The sequence below is a fragment of the Trichechus manatus genome, unplaced genomic scaffold (assembly GCF_000243295.1).
Source record: "Trichechus manatus latirostris isolate Lorelei unplaced genomic scaffold, TriManLat1.0 scaffold00003, whole genome shotgun sequence".
Lineage (NCBI taxonomy): Eukaryota > Metazoa > Chordata > Mammalia > Sirenia > Trichechidae > Trichechus > Trichechus manatus.
In genome coordinates, this window is record NW_004443939.1 from 11,132,244 (window position 1) to 11,158,915 (window position 26,672).

The window sequence follows — 26,672 nt, forward strand, 5'->3', positions numbered from 1 at the left end:
TCCTTGAAAGAAAAGACCGGGCAATCTGCTCTGGCAAAGATTTCAGCCTAGGAAACCCTATGGGGTAGTTCTACTCTGTCCTTTAGGGTTGCTATGAGTCAGAATCAACTTGACAGCACATAACAACTAGTGTGATGTTTTGGAATTTTAACACTGGAAGGGATCTTGGAGGCCATGGGGACCAGGTCAAAAAAGTTAGGAATATTTCCTTTACTGTTTTTTGAATAGCCTCTTTGTAGAATAGCTTGGCATGGAAAACTAAAGGAGCCTCGTCTTTGGAGTTGGAAAATTTGAACTGCAGGCAGGACCATGTCATTTACTATCTGTTTGACTTTAGGCAGGATATTTAACATTTTATTGTCTACATCAGTTTTGCCTGTAAAACAAAGAGAATAGTCTATCTTGCAAGATTGTTTAAAAGATATGCCTGGCACAGAGTAGGCATTCAAGTATTCTGTATTCTGCTTCCAAAGACAAAACGGTAGTAGAATGTGAATATAAGGGTGCACTAGTGAGTTTATTATTCTTAGTCTGTTATTTAATTTGCCTAGGTAAGACCTAGAAGAAAAGATTGTTGATTCCGACTCATAGTGACCCCATGTAACAGAGTAGAACTGCCCCATAGGGTTTTCAGAGTTTCCAAGAAAGAATGGTCACAGAAAGACACTGGAACGGGCTAGTGGGAACTTCAGATAGAAGCCAAGCTAACTGATAAGTGTGAGACTGAGTGTGAGATTTATATTGGCTTTGTATTTATATTTATATTACGCAAATAATGTGCCCTTTCTACGTTTGTTTGCCAGCCATGCCCGCTTTCCGCGAGGTAAGCATTGCTATGCCAATTTTCTTTTACATGTTGCTGTAAAAAAAAAATTAGCGTAGTGTGCTTATGAAAATACCTCACCGGGGGAGGGTGCAGTTGGCAAACAAACGTAGAAGGCATGTGATATGGATTGAATTGTGTCCTCCAAAAATATCTGTCAATTTAGCTAGGCCATGATTCCCTGTATTGTGTGATTGTTGCCATTTTGTCATCTGATGTGATTTTCTTTGTGTTGTGAATCCTGTCTTTATGATGTTAATGAGGTGGGATTAACGCCAGTTATGTTAATGAGGCAAGACTCAATCTACAAGATTAGGTTGTGTCTTAACCCTATCTCTTTTGAGATGTAAAAGAGAGAAGCCAGCAGAGACAGGGGGACCTCATATCACCAAGAAAGTAATGCCAGAAGAGCATGTCCTTTGGACCCTGGGGTCCCTTCTCTGAGAAGCTCCTGGTCCAGGGGAAGATTGATGACAAGGACCTTCCTCCAGAGCAGACAGAGAAAGCCTTTCCCTGGAGCTCATACCCTGAATTTGGACTTCTAGCCAACTAGGCTGCGAGAGAATAAACTTCTGTTTGTGGTATTTCCGTTATAGTAGCACTAGATAGCTAAGACAGTGTACATTATTTAAATAAAAATACAGTACTCCCAGGAACTCTCTCCTGCAGAAAAGTGCGGTTGTGTTGTTTAACTGTGTTCTGGATCATAGGAAGAGAAGGGACAATGGTTAGATAAGAAGAGCTGGGGTACTGAGGACTCTTGTCATTGAATTCTGGCTCCCAGTGGCTGGCACTTGGTAGGCATTCAGTAAATATTTGTTGAAAAAATAGAGATACCCTTGCATCTCAATACTCGTATTTCCAGAATCTCGATGTGTTTTGGGGTTGCCCGGCCAGGTGTAAACTAGTGTGGGGGTAGCCTGAGGGCTCTCATTTTGTTTACAATAACCTAGTGAAGTATGTTCAAGGCTCAGACTTGTCCAGACTGGAGGAACCTGGAGACGGGAGGATGGATTCCATTCTTTATTTGCCCCCTACTCTTCCCATCTCTCTCCACGGGATTTGTTCAGGCTGGGTCATGGTTTAGTTCCCTCCCTTACCCAGATCCATACTTGGCTCTGTGTTTATTCCAAGTATTCATTAAATGTTTGTTGAATGAGTGAATAAAAGGCACTAAATCTGTAGGAAGGCAAAAGAAAGGTTGAGAGGTAACGAGGCCGCCCGGATGGGGAATTTATAATGAATCAGCCAAGGACCAGAGTAAACAGATGGCTGTTCTCTCAAGCCAGAGCCCCAGCAAGTTTACCTGGTTAGTGTTTAGGTTTCCTTGATTGGAAATCAATCTAGATCTGCTTCAGCTCTTACTGTTCTTGGTCCAACTCTCCGTAGAGGTAAATTTTTATCTTAGAAACTCCTCTCCCAGGCTACCTATCAGATTATTGGATGCCTTATTAAGAAGATGGGACGGTGGTTTATTGTTTTGGAAAGACAAAGTCTAAGGGGGAAGGTGATAGTTGTGATATTTATGTTTTATCTTAATGACATTATTATCCTTTTTTTCCATATGAGTAAACTATATCTTAGAGAGGTAGTTATAGGTGGTTCAAAGTCTCATAGAAGTGATAAGTGGCGAGCAGGATTTGTAAACCTAGTTCTTTGTTTACATTGTACTGGCTAGGATAATAATGGATATCATTCATTAAATGCCTATTATTAGTTAAGCTTAAATATTTTTCACATAGCCACATGGCTTGCTCTCTTACATCCTTTCAGTCTTGGCTCAGATCTTACCTCTCAGTGAGGCCGTCCTTGACCACGCTTTCATAAATTTTATAAATTGCACCACTGCTCACTTCTTAATCCCTTCTCTGCTTTATTTTTCTCTTTAGAATTTACCACTTAAGATTTAAATATGTATTTATTTTTTTCATTTGTGTATCTTTTCCTAAAAGAAAATAAGTTTTCTGAAGGATTTTTGTCTATTTTATTCCTTAATGTGCCCCAGCATCTCAAAAAGTCCCTCCGTGTAATAATATATGGTAGGTACTCAGTAAATATTTATTGTATGAATTAACTAATCCTCAAAAATAACTCTACAAGGCTTATTAACAAGGTAAATTATGCACAAAGAGATATCTAAGGTCACCCTACTTGGGTTACTGTATTTTGATTCAGCGCTATACTAATATGTTTTCAAAATTTGTTCCCTATGATTCCCTAAGGAGCCCTGGTGATGCAGTGGTTAAGTGCTTGGCTGCTAACTGAAAGGTCAGCAGTTCGAACCCACCAGCTGCTCTGTGGGAGAAAGATGTGGCAGTCTGCTTCCATAAAGACTACAGCCTTGGAAACCTTATGGGGCAGTTCTACTCTGTCCTATAGGGTCTATCTTAGGCTAGCTTCTCTAGAGAAACAAAACCAGTAAAGCGTATAAATATCTATAGAGAAAGATTTATATCAAAGAAACAGCTCACGCGACTGTACAGGTTGGAACGTCCCAAGTCCTTGGCGAACCCAAGATACGCAGGTCGGAAAGCAGGGCTCTTGCTCACAGGCTGTGAATATCAATGAATCCCAAGATTGGCAGGCAAGACCGCAAGGCTTCTCCTGATTCACATAGCTATACGGGCTGGCGAACCCAAGATTGGCGGGTCAGAGAGCAGGGCTCCACTCATAGGCTGTGATGATTGAGAGATCCTGAAATCGGCAGATAAACTGATGGCTCAAGTCCCAAGAACCAGAGATCAGGCAAACAGGAGGCAGCCACAGGATCCAGAGCAAGCAAAAAGCCAGAATGTCTGCTTATATTTGGCCACACCCCCAGGGAAACTCCCTTTCAACTGATTGGCTACTCCCAGCAGATTCAGTCATGGGAGTGATCACATATAAACACTGAGCATCATGGCCCAGCCAAGTTGACACACAGTCTTAACCATCACAGGATCGCTATGAGTCAGCATTGACCCAATGGCGATGGATTCTGGTTTTGGTATGGTTGCCTATGTGTACTGCAGAAGCTGTTACAGGACATAAGGGACCAGGTTCTCTCCTCTTCCCCACTCCCTCCTCTAGCAGTTTACCATATCTGTTTGACAGGGTTTAGTATAAACTTTTGGTTTTCTTTTTTTAAGAGTAATGTCACTTTAAAAAGGAAAGATTTAGAAAACCATTACACTACACCATGCTGCTTTAAAAAAAAAAAAATCGTGCAAGGTTAAATTTGAATTATTTGTTTTAAGAAGAAATGCAAAAACATTGGGATTGGGAGTACTTCTTAAATTTTGGAAGAGGTAGGGAAATTTTAAATAAATATTTTTATAGCCGAGAGAAATTTTGTGAATTTATTATCCCCTCTAAAAAACAGACTGTGTCAAAATAACTCCTACTGTAGTGCTTTGTAGATATCGGGGAATCAATGGATAAACTAGATTATGATCTGTAAGGAGAGATTCTGAGCATACAAATCATAGTCAGTTGATGAGCTCAGCAAACCATTTGTGGAGGACTTAATATATACTTGGCATTGTAAAAAGAGAAGCAAATGCGTAGAACATTGTTCTTTTTCCCAAGGAGCTTATTCCAAGGACATAGTCGTCTAGTTGGTGTATCTTTCTAACTTCTTGCAGGAGACACCCCAAAGAACAGAAATGCCCTTTTCAGGAAATATTTCTTGACTGTATTTATGTGAGGTACAATGGTGGCCTAAATGAACCATGGATCTCATCTAGTGTCGCTATACTTTAGGTTATGTTAAAATTTTGTATGTTTTTGTAGAATTCTAATAAATGGGGCATGAGTACAAGAACATGTTTGCAGATTGCACTGCATTTCAGAAAAGTTCGTTTCTTTAACATGGTATTCATGTTCATTTAACATGCTTCACATGAGTTATCTCATTTAGTTTTTAGTACAGCCGTGCATATAAATACAGTTCTTCTCCCTATTTTGAAGTTGAGGAAGCTGAGACTCGCAGGCAATCTTTTCCCAAAAATCATGTTTGAAATAGGTGATAGGGCCAGGATTTTAACCAAAGTGGTCTAACTCGAAAACCCATGTTCTTAACTACTATGTTATGTTGCTTTTCATACTTTGTCCACTAAAGATTCTTCTATACGTGTTCAATTTTTAAAAGGAAGGTGGCTTTCTCTCTTCTGACAGTCTTATCATCAACTGAAGTAAGATGAATACTATGTCTAAACATTAAAAGTACTATGATGAAAACTTAGCTGCTAAATGAGGAAAAGACTGAGTTTAAACGCTCAGTTGCCATGAGTAAAACAATGGTGGGGGTGCCTTCTGTACTGTTAGTGAAAAGTAATAAATCACCAGGATATAACATGAGCCTTATGAGAAAGAGCATTATATTACTAATGGATCATCCTGCAGGAACATAAACAAGATATAAAAATAAATGAAGGCCTTGATGACTCTTTTGTCTTTTGTACCATTCATCATTATTCCATTATTAACATAACCTTAAGACAGTTGGTTATAATTTATGTCATTATGGAATTTCTATTGGGATTTTTTTTCCTTTTTAAAATAAGTACCCCCTAAATAAGAACTGTTAGCTAATTGAGTTAGTGAAAAAGTGCAGCTGTTGACCCAGTATGTAGGATTAAAGTGTAATATAGTGAGCTTCCTTTCTGACATACACAAGAGGAAGTTGATAACTCTTTGGCATTCATAATGTGGAGTTGTGGTTGGTAAAGCTTTTGTTAGTACAGTTTCTCTGGAGGATCTAGTAAATCTAAGATACATACCTCTCAGAACTCCCAGGTTTCTCTGCCCGTATGAAGCTTTGACAGTAATCAAGGATACTTGGAATACTCTTCTGCTATCTTCTTAGGGAAAGAGCAAGGTGGGCAAGGAGAAAGGAAGCAGCCCAACAGCTACCCCTCCTACTACTTAAATGGTAATTTGGAATTCAAAGTACTTAGCAATCCTGTTTATATTTGAAGGAAGATATATACACAGCATATGTTCTGTATCCCTGCTTATATTTGGCAGTTAAAATACGTGTGCATGCATCCATGAAAGCTTTTTTAATTCCTGTGCTACATATAGACTAGCTGACTTCAGGGATACATATTGTACATTAGCCAGTGTATGTGCCTGGTGTTGAGATAAACTGAGATAATCCTGGTTACATACACTCACACGTGCACATACTTTGTATGTGTTATGTACTTTTTGTACACATAAAAGGCAATAATATCTATTGTTTACGTATATGAAATGTCATCTATACACATATTTGCACTCTTTATACGTACTATTTTTTTTACATTTGTGTGTATATATATGTACACACAGACACTTATACCAGCTATGGAGCCCTGGTGGCATAATGGTTAAGTGCTATGGCTGCTAACCAAAAGATCGGCAGTTTCGAATCCACCAGCTGCTCCTTGGAAACCCTATGGGGCAGTTCTGTTCTGTCCTATAGGGCCACTATGCGTCAGAATTGACTCAACGGCAATGGGTTTGGGTTTTTTTTTTGTTAATATCAACTGTAGAAAATAAAATCTTTATATCTCAACACATACACACACACACTATTATTTAAGGCTTGAAAATTCTGGTTACAGGTTTTTTGTGTTTTAATGTTTTGGGAAAAGCCCAAGACAACTTCCTCATGCCCTGATTCCTGAGCTTCATGTTCCCACTCTTTGTAAGGGAACAAATGAAGGGGCTGGTACTGTTTCTCCAGCAGCAAGTTGGGGATGGGGGTTTGTCGTCAGGCACAGCTGGAGAGAATAGATTGCAGCCAAGAGAGGGGAGGGTGGGGCCTTTGGACCAGGGCAGGAAAAGACATGCAAACTCCCTCTACGATGTGCTTCTCTCTCTCCCTGCCCCAGCTGGAACTCCAGCTTCACATAACTCTGCAATCCATATGTGTGCAAATGCTTTCTTTCAGTGAAGCAGACCCTTGAAGAATATGGGCCTGAGCTTTTTACTCAGATACTCGAACCTTCATTTAACTAGAAGGGGATAGATCAAATCATTCTAAAGGCCAGGAAGACTTCATCATAAGAAATGAACATTCCACTAAAAATGGAAACAATTAAATCCAGTTTCCACATATTTCCAATATGGATAGTATTCGGGAATGCTTGGGAGAAGGTAGCAACCAAGTCCCCAACCCCTCTCCCCTGTCTGCCCCATTCTTCACCTCAAACTGCTGCTCCTACAAGAAAAATAAAATAACCTCAAATCATGTGCACCAGCAAAATGCATAAACAAAAGCTCAACTCAGAATGCATGATAATGTGAGCAATGTCAGAACAGGGGCCTCGTTCCTAATATATTTTTTTGTGCAACAGGACATATTTTGTGGTAATGATGTGAAGGAATTAATTGCTGCTAATACCAAGAACTACTGAATTGCCTAAATGCTTTGAAAATCTGGATCCACGAAACAAAACATGGTATGATAATGTGGGAAGCTTACTGTGAAATGTAGCTTTGTTTTAATATTAGAAGACTCTAGGCAGGTAGGGATCGTGTTGAAATTGCTGCTCATGGCCATTTTCACCTTGTGTTACTTAAACCCCTTTAGTCCTGTTACGGAGCCCTGGTGGCGCAGTGGTTAACAGCTATGCCCGCTAACCAAAAGGTCGGCAGTTTGAATCCACCAGCTGCTCCTTGGTTGCCCTATGGAGCAGCTCTGCTGGATCCTATAGGGTCACTATGAGTCAGAATTGACTCGACGGCAATGGGAATGGGTTTAGTCCTGTTAATATGCTGCAAAGTGCGTGTCGGTTCTTCTGCAGAGTCATCAGAAAGTGTCACTGTCACATCCACTGATGCCCACGTCAGGCCCACCATAGCACCAAACTCTAGGGGAAAGTGATAGCTGTGACTGCTGTGGAAACAAACAGCCGATAGAGAGCAGACATACCCCCAGTTCTTCTGTTTGAATCCGCCCTGTCATCAGATAGGGGATGAGAAGACTTTTGCAAATCCAACTGTAAGTTAGAGAATACTATCAGATGCAGCTTGGCAAGGGAACACACAGAATAGTTCAGAGAAGGATATAATAAAATTGTTGTGGTTGAGGCAAATATCCTTGTTCCTCTGGTTTGAAATCCACATGGGAAACATTTCTTTTTGTTGTTTCTAGAAAGTCTTAATAGCAGGCAATGCATTTCCCACTAGTAAACAACATTTGCACCTCATCTAAGTGGTGCGTGTGGGTGTAGTTGATTGTTTTTTTTCCTCCTGGATTTAAATATATATATAAAATACGTACTTCTGAATCAGCACTCATTTTGATCTGTGACGTGGTAATGTGGCTTGCATAGGATTTTTGTTCAGATTGTAGCATTTTTGTTTCCTGAGACCTCTTGAACAGAAATAGCTATATACTTGCCTTGTGACGGCCCCTAAATCTCAGGGGCTGCCTTGCTATTGCTCAGAGTATCTTGAAACTAAAGCCAAGAAATGCCTTTTCTCTACTGAGTGACATGAGCACCTTACAAGATGGCTTCATAGTTTGCAGGCAGGGCCAGGAGAGTGTTCCTACCTCCCAGGGTTTTCATGCCGTACTCAAGGCTCAGGTGATACAGATATTCGAGGGCAGTCTTCACCAGCTGAAGAAATCAGATTTTATAAGATGCTTTCCCTTGTACTATTTTTCTTGCTTTGGTTTTAAAGGAGATCTAGTTGGTGGAAATTTGTTATTTCCAATATGGAAATACACTATGCATTGGGCTCTGTCTTGCACTGGCTTATCTTTACGTAACGGGGGACTAAACCTGTCGCCGTTGAGTTGATTTCTACTCATAGCGACCCTATAGGGCAGAGTAGAACTGCCCCCATACTGCTTCCGAGGAGTGGCTGGTGAATTTAAACTGCTGACCTTTTGGTTAGCAGCCGAGCTCTTAACCACTGTGCCACCGGGGCTCCCCTAGGAGACACTTTTATACTGCACACGTGGGGTCGACATGAGTCGGAATCAATTTGATGGTAACTAAGAACAACTACCATTAGAAGAACTGAGCATCAATAAGTTTGAAAAAGGTGCAATGTTATATTCCATTGAAAAGACAAGTCAGATTAACATTATTAAGAAAAGGAAAATGGAAACATTTAGATTTTTTAAAAATTTAGACATGGGTATGTCTCAAGATCATCTTCCCAGGAATTGTGTTTAATAAGTTCTTGGCCAGTGCAAGGATACCAAGTTTTTAACGGTAGCAGATTTTTGTGTCCCTGTCAGTGTCGTCTTTCTGCTTCATTGCTGAGCTAATTGACACTTGCTGGCAAGTGTTTGATCAGTATGCTCTCAAAGTGGCCCGTGAAGATCCATAAAATATTCCCTTAGCTGGGCTCTAACTGGAGGCCAGATCAGGTTTCATCCTTCTCTTATGCAGCAAACATTTCCTGAGTCCCTGCTATGTGCCAGGCTTTGGCCCAGGTTGCAGGGTTGGTGAAGGAATATTATTTGCACTGGGTGTAGGGGGGAAATAAATCATGGCTGGAGTGAAATTGCAGGTTCCCAGAGCCCTCCCAGCCTACATAGCATGGACACCCAAGTTGCTGATCCATCCTCAGTTGCTCTAGTTGCCACCCTTTTACTTGGAATGCTTCTGAGTTACTCTTGGTGTTTATAAGTTATGCACAGATATTTGTACTTTAAATAAGAACTTTACATTAAGAGTAAAAGTACTAGGTATGGTTTCCTTTGCCACAGCTGAATGCGTCCTTCATAGGGCACCAGAGAATTCCTTAGTTCATGAACCCAGGGTAATTTTCTTTCTCCTCCTTGATTAATATCCTACACAAAATTATCTCAAAAGTTATGAAGTAAAATGTTAGAGTTTATTCTACATGCCATGGCTCCACTTTTCCTTCTCTCCAGTGCTCAGTCTCTCAGCCCTTTCTAAGGTCAAGACTAGGTTGAACTTCTTTTTCCTTGTTGTGAAGAAACAGGCTGTATACGTTCAAGGCTTGAGCACTTGCTTATTTCAGATTTACAGGAACCTCAAGCTCAGGGGCTCCTATTACAGAGTGAAGTGAGAAGAAGTGGACTGAAGTTCGCCCTCCCATTGTTTCTTTTGTTATGATCAGGTCATTAAGTGTAGAGTGGGGTGAAAAATAGGGCATTGAGCCCTTTGAGCCCTTGCGTGGTTAACCCTGGCTTTTGAGAGGCTTGGGTGTGTATTTCCATGACTCTCCTGGAATACCTAATACAAACAGTTGCCCAAACCAAACCCCATTATAACTTTTAAAACATACCTGCATTTTGCTTAAAGAGAGAAACTGCTGCTCTCAACTGGTTCCCAGACCTTAGCCTCCTCCAGTTCTCTGACGTGTCAGCACTTGCCTTCTGTTTTTTCCATTGCACTCTTCCCCAGCTCAGCACTGGGGCCCCACCTCTCACAGGATTGGAGTATGTGACCCTGGAGGCCAGACAGCCTTCACATAAATCTTCCTGGTCCACCTGCAGATCATCTGTCAGCAGCTGCCATGATTTTCCCTTGGATGGGCTATTCCCACACATCCGTCAGACAACCCTGAGGCCTTCATGGGCCACTGGAAATTCAGACTGACCCTATTCCATCTGTAGGTCTTCATCTATCTTGGCTATATCATTGCCGGCTGTCCCCAGGTCTGCTTTATAACTGAGTAATTTCATGAGGCCAAAACTAGAGAAGACAAGCAGTCACATCATGACTATGGCCCATTGCCATCAGGATACCTTTTCTGAACTAGACCTCTTTTTGGCAAGGTTTGCTCCCTAGGAGCTGATATAACCTAGGAGGCAGGTAAAGGCAGGGAGCCAGACAGGCCCAGAAGCTTCTAATTGGCTTGGACTAGATCTGAGCAATATTCATAGGTCATCTTCCCTTTTCTAGAACCTGAAACAGATTTTTCCAGTATGGCAAGTAATGATATGTCATATGAGGGCAAATGTATACAGTAATTAACACATTTAATCCCCTTTAGATACTCGGCACAGTATTAAATGGACAAAAGTGCATACTGCACTGGTTAAAGAATATGGACTTGATCTAATTATTCAGTTTACTGATTTAATCTATCTGAACCATCTATAAAAATGGCATATAGTGATTACTAAGGGTTGTTGTAAGGATGAATAGGCATTATGTAAAGTTGTACTTTGCACAATGCCTGGCACCTAGTAAGCTAATTATTATGTTATTGGTCTGTTGGGGGGGAAATGGGAATCTTTATTTAAGGAAAGATCATCAACGATATGAGGTTAGGAAATAAGTGGAAAAGATGGTGAGTCCTAGGAAATTTTGGAAAAGAAGGGTGAGAGAAGCCTTCAAAGAGGCTGAGATTGGACTGGGACTGGAAGAGTGAGCGGAACTTAGATAATTTGATCTGCAGTTTGGAGGAGCTGTGTAGCAGGAAGTGAACTGAGCTGGGGATTAGAAGAAATGGTCTGTTTGTTTTCTACTAAGCATGAGCTTGGGCAAACGACTAAGCCTTGATTTCCTTGATTGTAGAAATGGTATAGGAAATACTGCCCTGCCCAGCTCCCAGGATTGTTGTAAGGCACAAATGAGACAACTCATGTACAAATGCTTTGAAAATGGTAAAGGGCAACATGGAGTAAAATCATGATTAGATCCTTAAGTTTAAAGAGAGGATTCCAGAAGAATCCCAAGCTGTAATTATCTAACCTACATGACATAGTGCTTTGGAAGAGGTACTGACAGCTGTAGTAACGATCACAGCCCTGTGTTAACACATCCATCCTGACTGTGTTGACTACTCACCCTCCTCCAAGGGCAAAGAATCTGTTCTTCGGATTCCCTGTTCAGAGGCCCTGAGCCAATATGATAAGTACCCCCAAATAATAATAAACAGCAGCTGCCACCATTGATTTGGCATTCACAATATGTTAGTCGCTCTGCTAACACTTTACAAACTTTATCCCACTTGGTTCCCAAACAATATCATGAAGCAGCTATTATTATTCCCAATTTAGAGGTAATTGAATGGAGACTTAGAAATAATTTGCCTTTAGCTAGTAAGTGGCAGAGCTGGATTTAACTCAAATTTGTTTGACTCTAAACCCTAAGTCCTTTGTGCCATGTTACTGTTCATCTAAGAAAAAAATGCTTTTCTGCAGACTTTCTTGTGCCAGGTTTTCATATATAGGATTAAGCATAAGAAGGAGTTAAATGAATAAAATGGCTAATGTTCAGGTAGTCCCTCCCGCTTCACTTACAGCTCTATTGTTGGAAAACTTAGACCGTATATTATTTCTCTATCACTCACTCTTGTACTTTCTAGTCCAGAGACTGGGGTATAACAATAAGAATAATCCTTTGTACTTATCCTGGGCGTTATATATTTATTGTTTATTTTGAACCTCACAATAAGCCCTCAAGGTATATTATTTGTATTTTACTCCTAAGATAATCGAGGCTAAGGGAAGTCAAGGAACTTGCTCAAATTCCCAGCAAATAGATGGTGAGCTTGGTGTCCGCTCTGTCTGGAGCATTACAATTGTTACTAGTAAAATAACAGCAGAGACTTAGAGTGTTTCTTATACGCTGTATACAGTCTGCAATGTGAAACAACAAGAATGTTTTTCTACTTGAACTTTGGAATGTGATGGTGTGATGTTGCTCAGAGATGTTAAATATTTGTGCTCGGCATTCTTTATAAAATTATTTCTAAGTCACATACATTTAAATAACTAAACCCTGAAACTTGCTGAGACACAAAATGCAAGGTTTATTTCTGAGTAATAAGGCTGGAGTTGAAGGAAAGAGGGATCAGCTATTAAATTCTTATCATGGCACAAAGGTTTTTGAAAGTCAAATGTTAAACTCTTCTACGTTCAATAGGAATTTTGCTATGAATCTTCAGTCCCCTAGGGTATATTTCCTGTCTATGCCTGTCAGCTTCATTGTTATATATTTTAAATAAAGCTTTCCCTAACATTCAAAACTCCTTCCGGCCCTTCCTTTTAGGAAGCAGACATAAATAAAGTGTGTATTTTGCCTTCGCATTTTTGTTTCCTTTTAACCTTTTTCTAACCGTGCTCCCACCCCACCCCCAACCTTCAGAAGGGTAAAGCTAAGGTAAAAAGAGCTTAAAAAAAAAAAAAAAGGCTCTGGGGAAGTATGCAAATGACAGAAATGTCTATGGGAAAATTAAGGGAAGCGAAATTCAACAAGAAAGAAATTCATTGATGTTGTGATGAAACGTTGTCACTGGCGATGATGACAAATTAGAATCCGTTCCCATGGGGACCGGCGTGCTACCTACTGATCATTTGACCCATGACTGGTTGTTGGCTAGCCTAAGAACTGACCCAAAAATGACAAGATGGCTTTAGTCCCGTTGTCTCATCAGCATTCAGGAGCCCCTTAGGGGATGAAGGGGAGAGGATAAAGAAGGATAAAAGATGAAAGCTGAGCTGTGGAAAGAAAAATGTTTTTAATTACACTGAGGAGGATTGTGGGTCCACCTGTAGCTTTTTGTTGAGAATGTCCTTTGTTTGCGCTTGTCTGCAGGGATTGAGGCAGGATACAGACCCCGATTCGGTCTGGCCTCTTGGAAGGTGACATGTTGGGAGCTGGTCCTCTTCATTTTAACAGATACAGTCAGGATTTAATCTCTCTGTCGGCTCTTTTTAATAGATTCTGTTGTGCTTGCCGAGCAACCTGGGTTTGGCTGGCATGCTAAAAGAGACTGCTTTTCGAGAGAGGAAGAAAAAAATCCCTCAGTGGAGCAGGAGTTGAGGTTACAGTTCATGGTGAGCCACCATCACATTCCTCGTCCGAAGGGCACAGGGAGGTCATTTCAGGCAGCGGAGTCCAGGGAGGTAAGAGCAACCCCTGGACGTCAAGAGACTCTTACGCTCCATATACCTCAGTTTTACTCACTTGTAAAATGGGAATTATAATTTTCTCTTACTACCGTATGATGGCAAATAAGTTAATTAAGGTGAAAATCCTGAGGAAATATCACTGAATTCTGAAATTCAGTTCTTGGGAGAAAAGGACACTACCCCATTCTGTTCTGTTTATCCAAGCTACAAACAAAACACCCTTGAGTAACCAGATCAATGAGTAACTAGATCAATTTAAGTTGGTTTGATGTGACACACACCATAACAAACCAAAAACCAAACCCGTTACATTAGACTCTTAGCAACCCCTTCTGTGTAGAGCAGAACTGTACTTCATAGGGTTTTCATGGCTGGGACCTTTCCAAAGCAGGCTTTTCTTCTGAGGAGCCTCTGGGTAGGTTCAAACTGCCAACCTTTTGATTAGTAGTCGAGCACTTAACCACTTGTGCCACCCAGGGACTATACCACAATGTTGTTGTTAGGTGCCATTGAGTTGATTCTGACTCTTAGTGACCCCATGTGACAGAGTAGAACTACTCCACAGAGTTTTCTTGGCTGTAATCTTTATGGAAGCACATTGCCAGGTCTTTCTTCTCCAGAGCCACTAGGTGAGTTCAAACCCAAATCTTTTAGTTAGCAGCAGAGCATTTAACCATTTGCTCCATCAGGGCTCCTTTTTTTTAAAAAAAAAAAAAAACGCTAGCGACCCTATAGGACAGGGTAGAACTGCCCTCATAAGGCTTCCAAGGTTGTAAATCTTTAGGAAAGCAGACTGCCACATCTTTTTCCTGAGGAGCGGCTGGTAGGTTCGAACTGCTGACCTTTTGGTTGGCAACTTAGTGCTTTAACCACTGTACCAAGGCTCCTTTAGTTAGGTAATATTAGGTAGGCACAGGAGAATTCTTTATTTCAAATTTGGCCCTATCCTTTTTTTTTTTTTGATTGGTGGTAGCAGGGGCTATCTCTAAGTTGCTCCTCCACCTCCCCCAATTTCAAGATGAGTAGACATTGATAGCTGCAGCACCTCAGCAGAAACGCCTTCCCTTTCTTGTCCAGCTGCCTCACTCAGGCACCCTCTTGGACTGGTCCCCAGGGGCAAGTGCCTCCTGCTGCTCCCTCCCCACCCCCAACCACACACAACTCTGGGTGGTAGAATTCAGCAAATCTAAACTTTGTCAAAGTACTTGAATTTCATAGAAACTATGAAGAATTCTAAGGAGCTCTGGTGGTGCTGTGGTTAAAATGCTGGGCTGCTAACCGAAAGGTGGTTCAGGTGGTTCGAAACTGCTAGCCGCTCTGCGGGAGATAAAGATGTGGCAGTCTGCTTCCATAAAGATTACAGTCTTGGAAACCTCATGGGGCAGTTCTACTCTGCCTTATAGGGTTTCTGTGAGTCGGAATTGACTCGATGGCAACAGGTTTGGTTTGTTTTGGGTGTGAAGAATTCTAAAGAAATCATATTAATGAAAAAGATATATAATTCTTAAAAAGTGATGAGACTGTGTATGGCTTATGGTATCCTGCCAAGGATTCCATAGGGTTTGTTAAAATGGATTTGGAATAAATTTCCTGAGGGGAGGGGGGCTGTCTATGTGTATTACAAAGAGAAGCAATGTTGCATATTGGTGGAAAGCTTGGACTCTGAAGCCAGATTACTGGGTTTGGATCCTAGCTGCACCACTTTCTAGCTTCCTGACGCTGGGGAAATTACTTAACCTTCAGTGTCTGCATCTGGAAAATAGAAGTGTATACCTGTGGGGTTCTTCAAAGGACTAAAGCGGTACATATGCATGTAGGACAGTGCCCTGCACATAGCTGGCACTCAATAGATATTGGTTATTATTGATTTATTTTAAATAAGGCAGGCTAGAGTGTCACACATGAAAGATCGAGGAGTTTCTGATTGAGAGATGTGAATCCGAATGGAGAGAGCTTGTGTTTATGAGCTTTGCTAAGTGTCTATGAGAGTCTTGACTGTGTGCTAAGCTCTCCATTGGTTAAGAATGCTGCTTGAGGCAGACCCTAACTAGGAAGACAAAAGCAGACATTTCCTTCCTTCTTTTCCTTGTACTGACCGCTGCTACCTCTGCCAAAGTACGTTTCTCATCAGCCAGTTGTCCCTCAAGAAACAGTTCCAGGGCCAGCCCAGTGCTGAGGAGTTATTACTAACAGCCTGCTCTGTGCTTTGACCGATTATGTTAACAGAAGTTTCGTTCCTCAGCCTTTGTGATTTTTGATATGCTGGTATTTCAAGCCAGTGTTCTGCTACCACTGCATCTCCTTTTAGGCTTGGTTTGTATGAGGCACTATAGTTTAACTGGGTGAACACAAAGGCTCTTAGACAAGACAGTCATGAGTTTGAGTAAGAGGGATTTTCTCACTTATTTTGTGGCCCTGGGCTAGTCACTTAACCTCATTGATACAGAACAAGAATACCTGTCCTGTAGGGTCCTTGTGCCCTGTACATGGTAAGTACCACTATGTGGTAGCTATTATAATTTTTTAAAGAGCCCTGAAATATCTTTGCAACAGGTTTACAATCCTTAGGGTACAATCTTGTTAACTTTGATGATTTAGATGAAGTGCCTGGGTTTGAGCAGCTTTGTTAGCTTAACTTCAATTGCTTATCCAAAGATGGAAATCATTCTATCCTGGGTGTCCTGCTTATCTGTTGCTGACTAAAAAACACCCCAAATTTGGTGGCATAAACTATTTCTTTAGGCTTACGGATTCTATGGGTCAGGAATTCGGACCAGGCACAGCAAGGACGGCTTGTCTGCTCCATGATGTCTGTAGCTTCATCGGCGAAGACTGGGAGCTAGAATCATCTGGAGCCTTCTTGACTTGTGTCTGGAGCCTGGGCCATGCTGACTTGAAGACTTGCTCAGCTGGAGCTGCCAACCAGTGCACTTACCTTTCCACGCGTGTTGGACTTCCTACAGCGTGGTAGCCTGGAGCTAGCAAGGGAGTGAGCGTTCCGAGAGAGACAGGCAAAGCTGCATGGCCCTTTATGATATAGCCTTGGAGGCTACATAGTGTCAGTTTCTCCGTGCTCTGTTGGCAGAAGCCGTCACAAGCTGACCCAGACGCCAGCAGTATGTGAATGGGGGAACATAGACCCTACCTGTCAGTATAGAGGTGTTTAAGAAATTGCAAAAATTACAAAACAAAAAACTGTTATACTAGGATTATGACTTGGAACATATTAGGGCCCCTGACTTACACCTACAGCAAAGTCTGTCTATTCCCTCTGTAGATCAGGGGTTGGCAAACTTCTATAAAGTGCCAGAGAGTAATTTAGGGTTTTCAGCTCTAAGGTATCTGTCACAACTACTTAACTCTGCCATTGTAGCATGAAAGCAGCAAATGAGTATGACTGTGTTCCAATTAAACTTTGTTTATGAACATTGGAATTTGGATTTTATGTAATTATTACATTTCACAAAATGTTCCTTTTTTTTAACCATTAAAAAATGTAAGAACTGTTCTTAGCTCATAGGCTAAGTAAGAACAGACAGCAGACCAGCTTTGCCTCACCCTACTCTACAATATCTAAGTTTAGCTAGATTTGACTTTTTTAAAAGGTAGACTTCTTCAAAAATGTAGAAGAAATCCCTGGATATTTCTCAAATGGAGTTGAGCGTTGTATATGTGTGTACGTGTACCCGTGTTACATGTAGAAGAGAGGAATGATTATATATTTAATTTCTGTTTTAAAGAGAATTTGTGAAGATAATATTGGCAAAGTCAGTCATCTCAAGCACACCTTCCTTTCATCCTGTTACAGAACATTTGTTCCCAAGGGCAGTCAAGGGCTACGCTATTGATACTTCTATGTGGAAAATTAATGGTATTTTATCAGAAATTAGAACCTAAAGAGAAAAGATAGAACATGTTTCTTGATGGAGTTTCCAGAAATACAAATTGTTACACATTTTAAAAATAAGTGTTTCATGTTTTTAAAGAGGTTGTTGATCCTTGGACCAAAGGATAGGTTAATGACTCTCAAGTTTGAATTTTTTTAAACCTTTATTAATTTATTAAATATTTTCTATGCTCCTACAAGGCCGGGCAGTGTGCTGAAGATACAGTGAACAAAAACAGATATAGTACCTGCCCTTACGAAATATACAGTCTAGTTGGGTAATCACGTGCTAAACAGATCATAGCATTAAAGTGTATGTGTTATGAGGGGGTATGCAGGGCACAGACTAGGAAGAAAGGCCTGGCTATCTACTTCTGAAAATCAGCCAGTGAAAACCCCATGGATCATAGAAGTTGGATAACGATTGCTGTGCGTCAGGGCTCACTGACAGCAGAGAACAACAACAAATGGAAATATACATTAGGTTTTTAGAGCTGGACCTGTTACTCTGTCTCTCATGCTCAGCTACCCATTGAACGTGAGAGTCTTGGAAAGAGGATTGTTACATTAGTGCAAACTGCTGTTTAAATTAGACGTCAGCGCATCTACCAATAATGAATGAATCATCCTAATTTTGTACTTGGGTTGCATTTTAAGGAACTCTAGGTACATATGATGCTTCTTTCACCTTACATTGGGAAAGGAAAAAATAAAGAGCAAACTAGAAATTTGTAAATGTTGAAATTTGTTAGAAATTTTTCCCCTTTAAGGTACCATTTTGAATGGGTGGAGCACTAAAGTAGAACAGTTTAGGATCTATTGATTGAATTACGAATTGGAATTATTATCTTTGATTTTTCTCTAAATCAGGGTTTCTCAACTGGAATACTGTTGACATTTGGGCTAGATAATTATTTGTTGTAGGGGGCTGTCCTGTGCATTGTAGGATGTTTAGCAGCATCCCTGGCCTATACCCACTAGAAGCCAGTAACACCCCTTTCCTAATTGTGATAACCAAAAATGTCTTCAGACATTGCCAGATGTCCCCATAGAAGAGGGAGATGCAAAGTCGCCACTGGTCTAAATTAAGACGGGAGATTAAATTGCGTTTGTACATTTTATTGCAATGACATCAACAAGTAAAACCTATATTTTTTTAATAGTAAGAGGTGTAAATCAGAGATTAGAATTCAGTGGACTTGATGCTGTTTGAGACACACAACTCCTCTTTTGAAAAATGCTAAAATTTGGACAACACATTATCAATTAAACATCACATTCATACTCTTTTGACATGTCTGGAAAGTTTTCTAAACTTGACATAGTGGCTGCAACAGTGGGCTCAAGCATAAGAATGATTGTGAGGATGACGCAGGACCGGGCAGTGTTTCATTCTGTGATACATAGGGTCACTATGAGTCAGAGCCAACTTGACGGCATCCAACAACAATAGTTTATGCAACTTTTAGCAAGTGTGAGAGGCTGTTATTTAACTGAGACTCTGAAAGTTCAAGAATATCACTAGAACAAAATCAAATTTTAAAACTGGCTTGAAAATAACTAATGAGGATACTCTGATTTGGTTTCATGTTCTCAGCCTGCAAGCTATTGGATCGTGTGAGATGCATGACCCAAAGGAGATGACTGGTTCTCCTCCAGCGTGCTGATAATGAATAGCTCTACAAAACCAATTAGCTATAATTCTATCAGTCATTTAATTTGGGCAACATTATGTTTAAGGGGAAGAAAAACAACCTTGTTTTCCTTGGAGATCTGTCATTAAGCTGTGGTATTTGATGGGAACAATGGAGGAAAAAGCAGTGTGCCTATGAATTTGCTTTTATTATTCCCACATGAAAGTAAATCATGATGAAATGTTCTGTTCATAGCAGTTAAGAAAGAAATTTGTCATATCTTGAAGGTGTAACAGACCAAACGACAGTTTATTTCTAACAGTATAGTTTGCTTTATATGGCTGTCTGATTGTACAACTCCAGGGAATTGCTGTTCACATGGAACACAGTATGAGTGGAGCCCCCTGTAGTTGTGCAGCAGGAAGTACTGAATACCTTTTTTCTTCCTGCGTGCATAGCCTCCCCGGAAATGCTTTGTGAATCCAGAACCATAATAAATAATGTCTCTTCTGTTTTATCCTTGCAATCGCTATTTTTGCTCTGTAATTCCCAATGCCCACTTTCATTCTGACGGTAGTAATATTAATGGTCTTTGGTTTCTTTTTTTTGCCAGGCACTTTATGAATAGGTACTATTCTAATGGAATTTAAATGTATGAGACATCAGTAACACTTCAGCTTGTGTTGTAAGACAGATGATATTATTTTATTGTTGCCCGAGTGTCCTTCTGTACCTTCTGGGCATTTTGCAATTTTTATCTCAGCCCACACAGTGGAATAAGACTTGGGCGTGTGTTGTTTGTTTTACCTGAAGTTTATATATGCAGCTTGTGACACAAGTTAATAAGTGTATTAGAAAAAGTACAATGGCTTATTGTTTTGGGCTTTCCATTTATTTTGCTCACTCTTATCCCACAGCTAGCCAAAAAAATCCGAGAGAAGTTCAACCGGTACTTGGATGTGGTCAACCGGAACAAGCAAGTTGTAGAAGCATCCTACACAGCTCACCTGACATCTCCCCTAACTGCAATTCAGGACTGCTGTACTATCCCACCTTCCATGATGGAGTAAGATTTTACATTTTTCTTGGTTTGTTTGTTTAAACTGGGAACTGGATTGCTTAAACTTTTCCATTACGTATTCAAAATACCTGTGTTTGTTTACTGCAAAGCGTATAGTTTATTTCTTATGTTAAAACCTTTATTTTTTCATAGACAAGTAAAGTTTTTAAGAAGTATGGCTCAACTTTCTACTGCCAGGAAATTCCTGGACCCTCCCTAATTTTTTGTCATGCTGGAATTTGAGCTCAGAAATATCAACTATTCCTTGAATGTTAGAGTCAGCTAAGTCTAGAAAATTGTAAATGTAGTTGTGAGTCAACTAATAAGCCATGAATAGGATAGTCTCACTGCTTCTGGTAACTGGCTTAATTTAGGGAGTGCTTATTTGTCTTTAAGGAGCCCTGGTGGTGCAGTGGTTAAAGTGCTCAGCTGCTAACCAAAAGGTTGGTGTTCGCACCCACCAGCTGCTCCTTGGGAGAAAGATGAGACAGTCTGCTTCCATAAAGATTTACAGCCTTGGAAACCTTATGGGGCAGTTCTACCTTGTCCTACAGGCTCGCTATGAATCGGAACCGACCTGACGGCAGTGGGTTTTGGTTACTTGTCTTTAGGAGCCCCGGTGGCACAGTGGTTAAAGCTGCCAACCAAAAGGTCAGGGGTTAGTACCCACCAGCTGCTGCACTGGAGAAAGATGTGGCAGTCTAGCCTTGGGAACCTTATGGGGCAGTTCTACTCTGTCCTAAAGGGTTACTATGAGTCAGAACTGACTTAACAGCAGTGGATTTGGGTTTTGGGTATTTGTCTTTGGTGATAGTAACAAAAAAATTCCATTTCTTACTTTAGTAGATATTACCTTTAAAGCTACCAAGAGAAGGGTGGTTCCAGATAATATTGAAGCATAACTAGTATCTGTATGGTTGAGGGTATTTTTGTTTTTTTGACCTAGTGATACTATATCTGGAAGGGTATAGGGTCATGTGACACTGGGAAATTATTTGTAGTGGAAAGAACACTTATCCAGAGGTAAAAAGAACTTAATTTTAAGTTGGACTTGGCCTCTAATTAGCTGTGTGATCTTAATCAGTTTATTTAGTGTTTATTTTAATACTCAGTTTTCTATCAGTCAGTGTAGATAATAATCTTTATTATACCAATTTTCTAGGGCTTTTTAGAATAAGCAAAAGATATTAACATGCTTTAAAATATATGAGTGCATGCTAATATTATTATGATAATTAGTATGTATCACTCCTCTTTTTGCACAGTAAGTACAGTAAGTGCTCTAAAGGCTAGACAAGGGATGCAGACAACGTTGTTTTTGGTGATTAAATGATGCTTTGCTTTTACAGGCAAGTTTTTACTTAATATGGTTTCTTGGTGGGCTGTGAAGGTAGCAGGGCATTTTCAAGTCGTTTTATTCCTCCATCTGAGTAATGTTGAACCTGTCTCTGGCTTACCCTGTTAATGGCCTGAAGATGTACGTACTAGTTGTTCACCAAACTAAATGGAAAACATTGTACAGTTTGGAATCCTACTTCCAGCATTTAATGCCCAGGTAGTCTTGAATATTTGATATCTTTGAGCCAGCCTGTCTTCATCTCTAGAATGGGAATAATATTAATACTTCAAAAGATTGTTGCAAGCATTCGGTGAAGTCAGATGTGGAACTTTACCCTGTAAATTTCTTAACAAATGTTAGCCATTATATTTATGAACTTCCACATCACAGAAGACATTCTGGTTTTTTTTGGTATTAAGTTTAATCAAAGTTGATGTCCTTTTTTATAGTTGGGGTATGCAGTCACTTAATAATTTTGACAAATGAAATCTCCTATCTAAAAATGCAGTGAAAGTCCAGTTGGGTTTTGAACCCCAAGAAAAAATCCCTAGAACAAGAAATATGCCTGGCACAGAGATTCTCAACCAGGGATGATTTCTTCCCCACTAGGGACATTTGGCAATGTCTAGAGACTTTTTTATTGTCATAACTAAGAGGGAGGGAGTGGGTGTTGCTACTGACATCTAATGAGTAGAGAACAAGGATGCTGCTTAACATTTTATAATGCACGGGACAGCCCCCCACCACAAAGAATTATCTGACCCAGAATGTCAGTAGTGCCAAGGTTATGAAATTCTGGCTTAGAAAATTAGGGATCTTCATAAATTCCTAAGTGGAACTAGTGATCTGGACCGGGGGTGAGGGGTGGTGGGCATGGGGAGGACATCTTAAATTTGATGATTCCTATCTGGAGCCCTGGTGGCACAGTGGTTAAAGAGCTCAGCTGCTAACCAACATGTTGGCAGTTCAAATCCACCAGCCGCTCCTTGGAAAGAAACTCTATAGGGCAGTTCTGGTTTGTCCTATAGGGTCACTATGAGTCGGAATCGACTCGATGGCAACGGGTTTGGTTTGGTTTACTGGTGACTCTATCCCATCAGTCTCCTGCCCATTACTTGCGTACCCAGTGAATTTCCATTAATGTTTCAAGGCTTATCTCAGCAAATACCTTTCCCATTGGCTCCTATTACCTGTTTTTCTCTTCCCTTATTTCCCTTTGCACCTGGAAAACTTCACTGCTCCTTCACCTTTGTTCCCATACCAGTTTTCATACACCTTTATTATAGTGTGGAGTCCCTGGGTGGTGCAAATGGTTAACATGCTCCACTGCTAACAGAACGGTTGGAAATTCGAGTCCACCTAAAGGAGCTTCAGAAGAAAGGCCTGTGATTTACTTCTGAAATGTCAGCCATTCAAAACTCTGTGGAGCGAGGACATCTAGGTCAATTGGCATAACAAAGTTTATTAAGAAAATGTTCTGCATCCCACTTTGGTGAGTGGTGTCTGCAGTCTTAAAAGCTAGCAAGCGGCCATCTAAGATGCATCAATCAGTCCCAACCCACCTGGAGTAAAGGAGAATGAAGACCACCAAAGACACAAGGAAAGTATTAGCCTGAGAGACAGAAAGGACCACATAAACCAGAGACTTCATCAGCTGGAGACCAGAAGAACTAGATGGTGCCCAGCTACCACCAATAATTGCCCTGATGGAGAACACAACAGAGAGTCCCTGATGGAGCAGGAGAAAAGTGGGGTGCAGAACTCAAATTATAGTAAAAAGACCAGACCTAATGGTCTGACTGAGACTGAAGGGACCCCAGAAGACATGGCCCTGGACTCTGTTAGCCCAAAACTAAAACCATTTCTGAAGCCAACTCTTCAGACATAGATTAGACTGGACTATAAGACACAAAATGATACTTGTAAAGAGAGTGCCTGTTAGCTCAAGTAGATACATGAGTCTAAATGGGCATCTCCTGTCTGGAGTCGAGATGAGAAGGCAGAAAGGGACAGGAGCTAGTGGAATGGACACGGGAAATCCAGGGTGGAAAGGAGGAGTGTGCCGTCACAATATGGAGAGTACAACTAGGGTCACATATCAGTGTGTGTATAAAATTTTGTGTGAGAAACTAAAAAAAAAAAAAAAAAAAAAACCTTTGTGGAGCACAGTTCTACCGTGACACACATGGGGTTGCCAGGAGTCAAAGACAACTGTTTTTCTATTATAATGTAGAATTTAATGTATCATCCCTTGTTAGTGGTGAGTCAACCTCCCATGCCTTTTTGGGCAGGGATTACACCTCATCCGTTTGTGCCCCAGCACCTGGCAATTTTAAGTGTTTAATCACTATTTGTTGGAATTTGAATTCATTTGAATATAGTGAGGGGATATCTACTCTCAAGAACTTTATAAATTATTGGTGTCGGGGAGGGGGGCAAATAGTGTCCATATTAGTTAGTTTAAAATGTGACACTGCAGAGAGGCACTGTTGTTCTTTAAAGCAGAGAAATATAGCAGGTAGGTGGCATCAAAAAAAATTCCATGAACTTTATATGTATGCGTCTTATTTGCTCTGGCCATGTGGGGAAATATCGCAAGAAAAATAATCAAGTATGTTTATAAAAATATAGTCATAAAGAAAATCACAGTAGTACCATCTAGTGTAGAGAAGATTGTATATTCCCTAAATCTCTAACAATAGATTAGTGAAGGAAATTGTGTCACATCCGTATAGTGATATGATAAAATACAGCCAGCTATAGAAGAATGTTTACTGGCATGAGAAAATGATTATACATGCATGCACACATGCACACGTTCAGAAGTTTGGGGGGACATACATCAATGCGTTTTGGAGTAAAAACTGATTTCCATTTTGATTTCAAAACTGTTGAGTTAAGGATTCAGGTCATCACTGGTCTACCTTTTGGGGAATACAATAAAACATAAAATGTAGTTTCTGTCCTCCAGAAGTTTCTCATTTAGTTCAGTTCAACATCCAAGGGGCCTTAATTGTACTCCTAGAAATATACATGTAACAAGGATACATGCTGAGTAAGCAGATTAGAAGGAGTGTCTTCCTCCTTCAGAGGCCAAGCCTCTGCACTGAAAGCTGAATGGTCACTTGGGGGAACTGCAGTACAGTCTTCCCTCTTCACCACGAGCAGCTGACACAGCCAAGAACCCATTTTTGGGGTGAATCTTATAAACCCAGGGCAGTTGTGGAGATAAAACTGAGTAACAAAGACCTGCAGATGGGCAAAACAGGGAACATCTGGTGGCATATTAAAGAGATACCTGGTAACAGCTGTTTGCAGCTGGCAGTGACAAGTGAGGACTACTACCTTCTCGTAAGTGCATCTTCTTGGTTTGGCTTGAATTCACTTTCCAACTAAATGTGTGTAGGTATTTCTGGAGTGAACAGCTGTCAGCTGACCACTAGCACGTTCTAAATTATGGGACTCCCTCAGCTTGTTTAATGAAGATTCAAAAATGGAAAGAGTTAGTAGTGAGTTATTAGAGGTGAATCGGGGTAAGAATCCTTGGCTTTCTAGTTTTCAATCCCTCACGTGCCACTTTTACCTGGTTTTTCTGACTGCTGTGGTATTTTGCAGAACACGTTTTCAGTTATTCTTTCCTACATTCCAGTCCCTTCAAAAATGTCCCCATTTTGCTTGTGAGGGAGTTCCTGTTGAAGTTAAGTGTAAAAAGAAAGCCCTCCCAGTCCTGGGAAGTAATTTAAGGATATGATTAAAAACAGTTTGTTTTACAGCTGGACAAATTTGAGTTTGAACCACACCTCTTTAGCTTGCAAGTTGACCTTGGGAAATTGCTTAACTTCTCTGAGCCTCAGTTTCCTCATCTGTGAAACAAGGATGATGATACCTACTTCACAGTGTTGTTATAGGGGAAACATATTTAAGTTTTACATGGACAAACTTCTTTATTTCATAATTATGTGTTTTTTCAATATTCTTAAATATATTTTGCTTTTTAAAATAGATATACCTAAATAACAAATTTAATTAATTTAAATAAAAATATTAATGTTAATAATGTGACCAAGGTTTTGAAGGTAAAATTGTAATGATTGAAGTTTATGAAAAATGGATAGAGATAATCGCTAAAGTTCTTCCAAACTGGAAAAGTTCAGAGTTCTATAAGGCAAACTCTTTTAAGTCTTATGGCCATGGACTGTATCTGGCCACATGTAGATGTATTATTACTAATCGTTAGTAAGTATGAGGCACTTGTGGTTCAGTCGTTAAATTCTTGCCTTCCATGCCAGAGACCTAGATTCGATTCCCAGCCAGTGCACCTCATGTGTAGCCACCACCTTTCTGTCATTGGGGGTTTTCGTGTTGCTATGATGCTGAGCAGGTTTTACTAGAGCTTCAAACTAAGACAGACTAGGAAGAAAGGCCTGGGGATCTACTTCCAAAAATCAGCCAATGAAAACTGTATGGAGTGTCCAATCTCCCAGGCAGCATTCCGTTCCTTTGTGCATGGGGTAGACATGAGTCAGGAGCCAACTCAATGGAGCTAACAACAACAGTAATAAATATAAACAGTCGGACCTGAGATGAGAGATCTCCAGTCTTAGATCTGGATCTTGTCCATTCTTAAATCATCCGAGCCCTATACATATTTTAAAAATCCTAGTGCTCGCCCAACAGCCCTTTAGCTGTTCGTTACTAACGTTTCATGTGCTGGTGGCCTGTTGGCCTTGCTTCTTCTCCAAATGTATTAAAGGTACGTCTGTACCAGGACAATATTTTTATAAGTAATTTTAACAGCTAGCTAATTTTTACTTTTTGTTTCAAGCCTAAAGTTTCATTTTTACTGCTTTATAATCCATATTTGATTTTCCTTACTGAGGGTTGGTTAGTGCATATTAAAAAAAAAAAAATGTCCAGTACTGAAAAGAGAAGGCATTAAAGCATTCTCTTATAAAATATTCTGTACAATACACTCTGAGGGTTTATGCTGATGACAACATAGAGAACCGGCGAAGGGGCAGAAAATTGATTTCTTAGATGTTTTTTGATGCTTTCCCACTCAGACCAGTCAACTCCTAAAAGTCTTACTCAGGAGTCATAGAAGTTAATT

At 40.3% G+C, this 26,672-nt stretch overlaps 1 protein-coding gene across 2 annotated transcripts in view; it reads left to right on the plus strand.

Moving 5' to 3' along the window:
* The window catches only part of CACHD1 (cache domain containing 1), a 275,041-nt gene that overhangs the window by 122,320 nt on the left and 126,049 nt on the right, over window positions 1–26,672 (plus strand). For both annotated transcript variants that reach the window (XM_004369017.3, XM_012555422.1), the window contains one exon: window positions 20,081–20,229. In XM_004369017.3, the coding sequence (XP_004369074.2) occupies window positions 20,081–20,229 (149 nt within the window). The remainder of the gene's footprint in view (window positions 1–20,080; window positions 20,230–26,672) is intronic.